Source organism: Prinia subflava, chromosome 30 (assembly GCF_021018805.1).
Source record: "Prinia subflava isolate CZ2003 ecotype Zambia chromosome 30, Cam_Psub_1.2, whole genome shotgun sequence".
Lineage (NCBI taxonomy): Eukaryota > Metazoa > Chordata > Aves > Passeriformes > Cisticolidae > Prinia > Prinia subflava.
The window spans coordinates 1,324,997-1,335,567 of record NC_086276.1 but is presented as its reverse complement, the minus strand read 5'-3'; the positions used below and the strand labels follow the sequence as shown (position 1 = coordinate 1,335,567).

The window sequence follows — 10,571 nt, the reverse complement described above, 5'->3', positions numbered from 1 at the left end:
ATGTCCAGCTCCTCCCAGCTGAGTCCCTGAACACACAGGGTGCTTTATAGGCATTTCTTTTCCGCTCCTGTTGACTTGGAGGTGATTTTCTCATACTTTAGAGAAATATCTGACCAGCCCCTGCCCCCATTCCATTTTATTCCCTCCACTTTGGAGTCAAAACTGCTGGGTTGGACATGGAAATTGGTGGTATTGCCCTGTTCTTCCCTCCAGCTGTCAATTTTAACTTGTATGAAACACTGCAAATGGCCTTGTTTCTCTGGTGGGGAAGATGTGAGATGGAGAGTTGAAAGGATTTGTCTCCATGAACCTTGTGATAATAAAGAAAAATGTGGTTCGTTATTTTAGTGTGGTGCTGGGATTTGGGAGTTTATTTCTTGTTATTATCAATTAGTATTGATTTTTATTGTTAAGACTTTTAAATCCTAGACATTATTACCAAAGGCTTGATGTCACTCACTGGGAAAATTCCCTCCTTCTCCCATTGGGATTAACCTGAACGGTCTATTTCAAATTGCCAGTGGATTCTAAAGATGGAAAGTGCCATTAATGGTGGATTTGGTGTGGTTTGGAGCTGGGGGAGGGTCTCCTCCTCTCCCAGAGGTGCCTCGAGCCTGCTTTGCCACCACATCTGTTTGTGGCCCCTCACGGCTGCCCTGCCCTGGGGACATGGTGGGACACCCGTCCTGTCAGGGCTGAGGCTCCTCATGGCCCAGCACAACCCCACATTGCCCCTCACATCCCCTCACATCCCCTCACATCTTCTCACATCCCCTCACGGCCCCTCACATCCCCTCACATCCCCTCACGTCCCCTCACAGCCCCTCACAGCCCCTCACATCCCCTCACAGCCCCTCACATCCCCTCACATCCCCTCACATCCTCTCACAGCCCCTCACATCCCCTCACATCCCCTCACATCCCCTCATGTAACAAATGCCAATCACTCGCTTTGGGGATTTTTAGAAATTTAATAAAAATTAAAAAATAGTTATAAAAAAATAGTAATACAAATACAATAATAAAAGTTAAACAATTTAGAGTAGGACAATTTATGAGACAATAAGAACAAAGGCAGCAGCCTGGGCCAGGCCTCCTCCCTTCTAGACAAAAACTAGCTAGGAGGGAAGGCAAAAAAACTAGGGAAAAATCCCTCTCTTTTGAGGATCGTCCTCATGACTATGCATATTTTATTTAAAACATGTAATCTCAGCTGGTTCATGTCACAAAGGTTTTCTATTAATCCAGGCGCCGGTAAGTCTGTGGGTCCTTGTAGAGTTTTCCTTTCTTGTTGATAAGAAAAGGCCATAAATTCTTCACTAGAAAATTTAAAGTCTCTGCAACCATTATCTCTGTGCAAAGAATTCTTGATTATTTGCTCTCTTTCTTGAGTTAAAAAGAATATCACACACACTTAGCTTCAGTTTTAATTACTAAAGCTTAATGTTAATTACAAAACTACATTCACTATATCATTCAAAAGTTAATACATTATAACTTTTCTACCTAGCATATCACATACAGTAAATATCTGCGTAGAGCTACACAATATGCCTTTTTCACACCTCACATTCCCTCAGATCCCCTCACGGCCCCTCACGGCCCCTCAGCCCCAGGCGCGCGGCTCCTCCCAAAGGAGAAGGGGTCGGGCCCTGCTTGTTCTCCTTTCATTTCGCTCCCTTCACAGCCACCAGTCAAGAAAGGCTGAAATGGAGCCTTTCCCCAGCGCTCCCCTCGGGGTTAATCGCGGCTGCAGCTCTGTGCTGCCGCTGGCCCCAGCGCCAACATCCCCGCAGCCCCGCAGGCCTTTGCTGTCCCCCCGTGTCCATTCGCTGTCCCCGAGTCCCGCCCGGCTCTGGCAGCAGCAGCAGCCGCAGCGCAGCGGGCGCCGGCCCGGCCCAGCCGCGGCTCCCGGCCAGGAGCAGCAGCAGCGCCGGCCCCTTCCCGCCTGCTCCTGCCTCGCCTGCCAAGGGCCTTTTCCAGCTGGACTCTGCACTGCAGCAGCCATCACCCACACACAGCCCTGACTGCCCAGGGCCCGCCTGGGCTGCCCTCAGCAGCCTCCAGAGAAAGAAAGGCTCGGCTTCCAGCGCTCTGTGCAGCATCTTTGACTCACCCTCAGGTGACAGCAGCAGGCTGCTCTTGCCTTTGCCTTGCCAATTGGAGATGGTGTCTGCTCTTGCACCCTTCTGGCTGCAACTGAATTTGAGCAGTTCAACTGCAATTGCCTTTTTCCATCATTGCTACCCACTGTGCTTTTGTGACAGTGAACTCACAGGAGTTTTGTGGCAGGCACCATGATAAGAAGAGATTGAAATGCTCCCAAGTCCCTGGGCACTGAGTTGAGGGGAATTAAAGCCACACAGGCCACAATTGCAGAGCTCCAACACAGCCCTGGTGCTGCTGGTGCTGCTGAAATCAAAGCAACTTACAGAGGCCATCACAGAAATTGCCCTCTGGAGTGTCAAATAAAATGAAAAAAAAAAACCACCAGGAGGAACACAAACCTCAACTTCTTCACTCGCTTCATTGCTTGCTCTGAGCAGCAGAAAATGGGAATGCCCAGAGGTATTTGCAGCTGCTGCTGATCCCAGCTGCAGCTCAGCCCTGTGCAGAGTCCCAGCAGGAAGCTGAGCCCAGCCCGGGGAGCTCACACAGTGTCAGGGAGATTCTTTCTCTGAATTCACTCAGCCTTGCATTCCCCAGCTAGGCCTGGTTATCACCTCCTGTTTTCTTGGCTTAGAACCGCAACTTTGAAACCTTACCAATGGCACAACTGCCCAGTCCACAGGGAAAGGGACAGAGAAATGGTAAAATTCTCCAGACATTTGTCCTGCTTTGCTGGAAAAGTCGTGCTGCACTCACAGGATGGAAATCCAAGAGAAGCTGGAGTTGGTGGCACATCTTGTGACAGAAGCTGGACCTCATTCTCCATGAAAGGTTCTTGGAAAGAGCAGCTGGGACTGTGGAGAAGATTGCTGGAAAACTGAAACAGCTTTCCAGAAGTGAAATGAAAATGAAAGAAACTAACCAAGCAGTTTTCCTCTATTTCTTTCTATGCTTCCCTTTTCCATGTTGCACTACTTGTCCATGCCATTAATTCCAAAGGGATCTCAGCTCGAAGATCGGTGACTTAGTGAGTTTTAGACACTCTAAAGTACCATGGGCTGTACACACAGTTTGCCTTCCCCTGTTTTTGTTGTCAAGCAGTGCTGGAGACATAAGTGTAGTGCTTGGGTCGGGCATGAATCCTGCAGGCAGGGAATGTGCCCCGGCAGTGTGTGAGCCTGAGCAGGGACAATGCAGAACAGCAAGCGAGGGGATTCCTCTGGCACAGCGCAGGAGTCAGGACTCTGGGTCTGGGCTGCACAGGGCCAAGTTCCCGTGTTTGGACAGGCTCAGGGGCTGCCCCCGGGGCGCGCGGGGCTCGGCCGTGGAACGGACACGCGGACAAACGGCCCCGGGGCTTCGGTGGCAGCGGCGGCAGCGGCGGCAGCGGCGGCAGCGGCGGCAGCGGCGGCAGCGGCGGCAGCGGCGGCGGCAGCGACTTTGCGGAGTCTCCGAACTCTGCGACCCTCCTCACCTCCTGTTCCCCCTCTCCCTCTCCCACTGTCCTGCACTCTCTCTCCGTGTCCCGCAGTCTCTCCTGGTGTCCCTTTCCCGGTCTCCCCAGCCCCTCTCGGTGTCCCCGTCCCGGCCTTTCCCTCTCCCCCTGCCGGGCCGGGACATGCCCCCGGCCCGCCCCCGGCCCCGGGTGGGGCTGCCCCGTCCCTGTCCCCGGGCGTCCCCCCGCGGTCTCGCCTGGGTCCGGCTCTGGCCGTGCTGGCGGTGGCGCTGCTGGGCCGGGATCAGTGCCTGGGGCTGGGGCGGCATCGCCACCCTTTGGCTGCGCCTGGGCCGGGCACGGCCTCGGCCCCGGTGCCGGCCCCGAGCCCGGCGCCGCCTCCTCCCGGGCCCCGCGGAGGACACACGCGGCGCGGCCGCTCCCGCCGCCTCCGCTGCGGCTTCCCCGGCCCGAGCTCCGCCGCTCGGCAGCGCAGCCGCCGGCCCCGAACCGCCGGGGCCCGGCGCGGGTGGGGATGCCCGGCCCGGGCCGCTCGGGGGGCGCTCGGGGGCCGTGTCTGGCCCCGGGCCGAGCGCTGACGGCCGCGTGTCGCCCGCAGGGAAGGCGCAGGAGGCCCTGCAGGACCGGTACCGGCTGGGTTCGCTGCTGGGGCGCGGAGGATTCGGCAGCGTCTACTCGGGGACACGAGTGTCGGACGGCGCCCCGGTGAGCGGCGGGGCCGGGGGCGGGCGGAGGAGGAGGAGGAGGGCGGAGCAGGAGGAGAAGATCGGACCGCAGCGGGGCGGTCGGTGAGCTCAGCCCGCTGCTGTCCCTTGCTCGCAGGTGGCCATCAAATGCGTGCCGCGGGATCGCATCCGGCTCTGGGGCGAGCTGGTGAGTGAGCGGGGCCAGCGGCAGAAGCCGGGCCGTGGCGGGCGGCGAGGAGCCGGGGCCCGGCAGGGTGGGAGCCGCCGGGAGCCCTGCGGGGAGAGCGGGCCTGGGCTGAGCGGGGCGCCCAGAGCAGCCGGGGCTGGCTGAGGGCTCCCAGAGCCCCGGCACGGCCTCAGCCCCACTGACGGCATCGTGCTCCTCCCGCAGCCCAACGGCTCCCGTGCGCCCCTGGAGATCGTGCTGCTGGACAAGGTGTCCGCTGGCTGTGCTGGTGTCATTCAGCTCCTGGAGTGGCTTGAGCTCCCCGACAGCTTCTTGTTGGTGCTGGAGCGTCCGGAGCGGTGCCAGGACCTGTCGGCTTTCCTGGCGGAGCGGAGGTTCCTGCCGGAGGAGGAGGCGCGGGCGCTGTTCCGCCAGGTGCTGGAGGCCGTGCGGCACTGCACCAGCTGCGGGGTCCTGCACAGGGACATCAAGCCCGAGAACATCCTGCTCGACCTGGCCACCAGAGAGCTCAAACTCATCGACTTTGGCTGTGGCGCCTTCCTCCAAGACACAGCCTACACCCAATTTGCAGGTGAGCCCCCTCAGGGGATGTTCCTGGGCATCTCCTGGCCCAGCCTGGCTGTAGCACCGGGCCTTCCCCCTCTTGCTGCTGGCAACAGCATGATGTCTTGAGCCAAGTTGCTTTTGTCTGGGGGTGGGAGGGGGCCAGCCCCCACATGCCCAGGGATGCTGTGGCCAGGCTCTAGGAGTTCATCCCCTGATGAACTGTGTCTGTGTTCCACAGGAACCCTGTCCTACAGCCCACCAGAGTGGATCCACCAGCAGCGCTACCACGGCGAGGCAGCAACAATCTGGTCCCTGGGCCTCCTGCTGTACCACCTGGTCGTGGGGAAGCACCCGTTCAGGAGGGGCCAGCAGATCATCTGGGGCCGCATCTTGTTCCCACGATGGCTCTCTCCAGGTGGATCCTCATCTCTGGGCACAGGGGAATACCAGTGCTGGGAGACAGCAGCAGCCTCATGAGCACCCTGCTCTGGCAGCTGCTGGGGAGGGGGCACATGTCCTGCTCTGCTGCTCTCCTCCAAACAGACAATGCATTGGGAAGTTTAGGCACAGCTCTGGGCACACCCAGCATGGCCTGGGCATGGGAATGGGGGGCCAAAGTAGACGGGATCCTTCTCCAAGTGACTGATAGATTCTGGTTTGTCTCTTCAGAGTGCCAGGATGTCATTAAGAGGTGTTTGTCCATGCAACCCTTGGACAGGCCATCCTTAGAAGACCTCTTCAATGATCCTTGGCTGCAGGGCGTTCATCTGCCCTAGAAGATGGGAGAGGTCCATGTGCACAATTGGATCCAAAATCCTGGCAGGTAACAATTCCACACATCTCATAGCAATCAGTGCTAAAGAAGAGCAGACTGTTTTTGTCCTGCCTGTAGCTCTGAGCAGGGATCTTGAGATGGGAACATCTGTGCTGGAGCTTAGCTGGAGACCTGCTCCAGCAAGCACTGGTGGCCACCATCCAGCCTAGTTTTGGTTGTCCTTCTTCACTGACGGCTGGGGCGCTGGGCAGAACAGTGACAGCCTGCTCTGGCCCCCAGGGAAGGAGGAGCCCCTGGAGAAGCTCTGTCAGGTGGGGCTGCTGCTGGAGACACCAAGGACAACCTCAGGGATGACAATCTCTTCCTCCACCTGGTCAGCAGCAGCTGAAGATGATGGAGTTTGATTCTGGCACCTTCTTCAGAGACACGCTTCATGCCCAATCTGCAGGTGAGTCCACAGCCAGGGGGATGCTCCCAGATCTGGGCATGGCATGGCCTGGCTGGGCACCAAAGGTTCCTCCCTTTGCTGGGCCGGAGGCAACAAATCCTTCCCTGGGCTGTCCAGCTGCTTTTTGGCTCTGGGCAGCTGCTGAGGGGCTGGATGTGGCATGGCTGGCTGCAGGCTGGGCACATGTGCTGCCCTCCTGCTCTGCCCCCAAGGGCAGCAGTGATGGGGAGGTTTGGGCCCAGCTCTGAGCACGGCCAGCACAGCCTGGGCACTGCGGGTGGCTGGGACAAGGCACAGGAGCCTTCAGCTGACGGGCAGTTTCTGGTTTCTGTCCTTGCAGCCGGGCTCTGCGGGTGCTGAGGCTGCTCTGGGCTCTGCCAGGGCTCTGCTGGGCTCAGCCCTGGGCACGGCTGGGCTCGCTCTGCCCTCACATTGCTCTGACAGCTTTGCAGCACACCAGCCCCTTCTGAGCACAGCACCTGAGCTTTCTGCTTTGGCAGCTGAGTGAGACTCTCCTGCTGGCCAAGAGATTGCAGGTAGGGATCCACATCCAATTGGCAAGAACCCAAACACTCCACAGTCCCAGCTGAACGCCTGGATCTTCACAGGATGTTTTGTCTGTCCCACTCTTCCTTCCTTTTTGGCTGGAATTGTGCAATTGCCCTTTCTTCCTCCTCTAGGAGTGCCACAACTGAGCAAAACCTGGCGAGTGGATGGTGTTCCTAAGGCAGTGCAGTCTGGAGCTGATGGATGAAGAATTAATTTCCCTTCTGCACCTCGAAACCAGAGCAAAAAGCTGTAAGTGGGACTTTGTGTCTTTAAAAATCTCTGAAAACTTCCAAGGGAATGTGCAGCTACTTCACTGGGTGAGAAGGAAGGTCATCTTCTAAAGGATTTGGGGTTTGACAAAATTTAGATTCCCAGTCCTGCTTAGATCTGGTGGGGCACAGCAATTTCCTATTGCTTCTGCCACAATTTAAAACAATACTGAAAACAAACTGCAAAATCTTTTTAAAGGGCTGCTGAGGTCAGTAGGATGGATCCATGCCATCAACACATTTACAAAGTAAATAACTGAGATCTCATTTTAAAAAGATTAGTTATCTCTTTATCCAAAGTTACTAAGTATTTTTCACTATAGATTCGGGATTTGTTTTTATCGTTCTCATTTTTTCTTTTCTTTCTTCTTTTTTTCTTTCTATTTTTTTTGATAGAAAAACCTTCCTAAGAAAGGAGTGTCCTTTGCTGCTGGTTCCCGTGTGGAGCAGCTCCCTTCCCGCTGGCTGAGCTGCTCAGGCACAGCCCGGCAGCTCCTGGCCCTGCAGGGCTGAGCCTTTTCCCCGGTGCTGGGCACAGACTGATGGAGCAGCACTGCTCAACACGGGCACACACAGAGGGAGCAGAAGCAGCTGCCTTTGCCCACCCGCAGCTCCAAGGCCCAAACTCTGAGCACACCGGGCTGGAAGGGACTGGCAGCTCCCTGTTTGCTGTGCTGCCCCACTTGTGCCCGGCCCAGCTCTGCAGCCCTGGGCTCCTGGGCTTTGTGCAAGGAACAGAGGTGAGGACTCCCTCTCCATGTGCAGCTTCCAGAGGGAAAAGGCTGCTGTGAGCAGGCAGCTCCAAGGGCAGAGAAAGGAGGGTCTCCACCACTGGATCTGTGCCACTTCCACTGTCCTGGGCAGCAGCCACTGAGCCCAGGGGAACAGAGGGCACAGCAAGAGGGACAAAACCAGGCAAGGTCAGAGCCTGGGAGGAGCCAGAGCTGGGAGCAGGAACAGCTGCTCCATTGCACTCTTGGAGAAAGCTCTGGGCTGTTTGTGAGCGCTGAAAGGCGTGAAGGGCAGAGAGGAGGCCACAGCAAACAATGCTCCTGTTTGCACACCCTCCCCTCTCAGTGTCCCAGAAGGAATTGCATGAACTGTGTTCTTCTCTCGGAGTCGTCTCGTTCAGCATGAGCAGCTTTGCACGAGGAGCTGGAGGAGCTGAAGCCTTAGGCCACAAGAGCTGAGCAAGAGGGAACTTTTTGACCAAAGTAATGCTGCTAACATGGACCTGACTGAATGCAGCAGATAAAATCATGGAAATACAGAATCCTTTCTGTTGGAAAAGACCTCTGAGCTCATCAAGTGCAAGTGTTAAGCCAGCACTGTCAAACCCAGCACTTAAACCCTGAAGAGCAAGGCCTGGACAAGAGGCCTGAGTGAGGCCTGAACAACAGGCCCGGAGCCAAAGGTGACCTCTGGATGAACCTTCCAACCAAAGGGTATCTTTGTATCTGCTCCTTAACAAAATATGCATGGTCATTAGCATTGTACTAGATGTATCCACTCCTTAGTGAAACAGGTCTTGACCTTTCTGTATTTAGAAGCCAGACAAGGCCATGAAATCTGACATCTGGCCTTGTCTGGGGCTGTATGGTCAAAGGCAACTCCCTTGGTTCCTCCCTGGGCCCTGGCCAGGCTTTGGGAGGGATCCAAGAGGAGGATGAAACCAGATGTTCCTGCACTAGAAGTGCTATCAGTTTGTTTATTCAGCTCTATCAAAGCTGGGCCGTCTCACAGCCAGGCTGGAGCCTCACCTGTGGCTGGAGGCACCTGCAGGAATTCCCAGTGCCCGGGAGTGGCTCTGCAGTCCTTGGCTGTGACAGCTTCCCCCAGCTGATGTGTGGGTGTGGGTGATGGGAAAGTGTGAGGGGAACTGGTGATGGATCTTTCTTCATCACTGCGGGCAATCTTTGGTAGTGACGCTTGGGGGCATTGCTGAGCTGCTCCTTTTGTGCTCCTTTGCTGCTTTGAGCTGTAGGAAATGACACTGATTCCTTCAGGGGGTGTCTGTGTCTTTGGTGCTGACCCTGCCCACTGGTCAAACAAAATTGGCATTGTTTGGCCGGATCAGCACAAAATGTCACTTTTTCAATCTAAATAGGAGGAATCAATCCTATCTGACATTCCCAGATGGGAAGCCCTTCCCCAGAGTTCTCTGGCTCTGGAGTGGGCTGAGGTGGGAACAGATTTTTGACAGGGGCCACTGCATTAGAGGGTGTAAAGTGTCCCACCCTGGCTCTAAAATGGCTCACTGCTCAGCCTGGGTGGGGACCACAGTGGTCCTTAAAAAGGAGAAACTAGATGCCCTAAGAACCCTGGTACAGGAACAACTGGTTCAAGGACACATAGAGCCCATCTATGAGCCCTTGGAACACCCCAGTATTTGTTATAAAAATGAAATCTGGATAGTGGAGGTTACTCCATGAGCTGAGAAGAATCCATTCTGTGATGGAGAGAACGGGCACGTTGCAGCCTGGTCTGCCATCTCCTGCAGTGATTCCTGCCTCCTGGGACATCCTGACTGTGCACTTAAAGGACTCTTTGTTCACTCTTCCATTGCACCCAGAGGACACCCCAAAGTTTGCCTTTACCCTGCCTTCTGTCAATAACACTGCACCAGTGCAAGGTTCTCAATGGAAAGTACTTCCCCAGAACAGGGGAAATAGCCCCACAATCTGTCAGGGCTGTGCTGCTCAGGTACTCTCATCAGTGAGAGAACCATTCCCAGGGGCATACTGTTCCCATGACATGGATGACATTTTGATTGCAACCCAAACCAAAAAAGAACTCTCCCTGATTCAGCCAAGCCTGCTGCAAGCATTAAAAACATTTGGGCTGCAGGTAGCACCAGAGAAAGTGCAGCAGCAACCAGCCTGGAAATAGTTGGGACTCAAAATAATGGACCAGACTATACAGCCACAAACAATTCCATTTTCAACCAAAATTCTAACTCTAAACAATGCACAAAAACTCTTGGGTACCATCGGCTGGGTCAGACCTTACCTAGGACTGACCAACTCTCAATGAGCACCTTTAGTTGACCTCCTAAAGGGTGACTCTGAATTAACTTCCCCCAGAAAATTAACCCCAGAGGCAAAAGCTGCTCTCCAAACAGCAGAGCAAGCTAGCACAAACAGACAAGTCCACAGGACATGCCCAGAGGTGTGTATCACTGTGTTTATTCTCATTGTTAATTTTCATCCTACTGGTATTACTGGACAGTGGAATACACACTGGCCTGATCCTTTGCACATTCCAGAATGAATGTTTCCACCTCATCAACCAAAAAAGATGACACCCACTGTCTTTGAACTAATTGCACAGTCAATTATCAAATGTTGTCCCAGGTGTTTACAGTTTGAATGCTAGAGCTCCTTCAAGAATGATCTTGTGTCTGTGACTCAAGAGCAATTGGAATGGTGTTTGCTGACAGTACAGCCCTGCCAAGTGCTTTGCAAGGACACTGGAAGGCTTTGGGTACCTGCCAGACGTGTCCGTCCTGCCTTAGGTCCTGTCCAAGAGCACAAGCAGCATTCTCCT

The 10,571-nt window shown here is 55.0% G+C and overlaps 1 protein-coding gene across 2 annotated transcripts; it reads left to right on the top strand.

Annotated features, from left to right (window-relative positions):
* Window positions 1-963: 963 nt before the first annotated feature.
* Window positions 964-7,005, top strand: LOC134562694 (serine/threonine-protein kinase pim-2-like). 2 transcript variants are annotated; one of them, XM_063420203.1, is made up of 8 exons: window positions 964-4,270; window positions 4,388-4,438; window positions 4,643-5,009; window positions 5,223-5,399; window positions 5,654-5,807; window positions 6,039-6,207; window positions 6,548-6,743; window positions 6,888-7,005. In XM_063420203.1, exons 1-5 carry the CDS (start codon window positions 3,245-3,247, stop codon window positions 5,758-5,760), a joined length of 1,728 nt encoding a protein of 575 aa, XP_063276273.1. In that variant the 5' UTR covers window positions 964-3,244; the 3' UTR covers window positions 5,761-5,807; window positions 6,039-6,207; window positions 6,548-6,743; window positions 6,888-7,005. The 2 variants fall into 2 exon arrangements, with proteins under 2 accessions (XP_063276273.1, XP_063276272.1); XM_063420202.1 differs by lacking the exon at window positions 6,548-6,743.
* The last annotated feature ends 3,566 nt before the right edge of the window (window positions 7,006-10,571 follow it).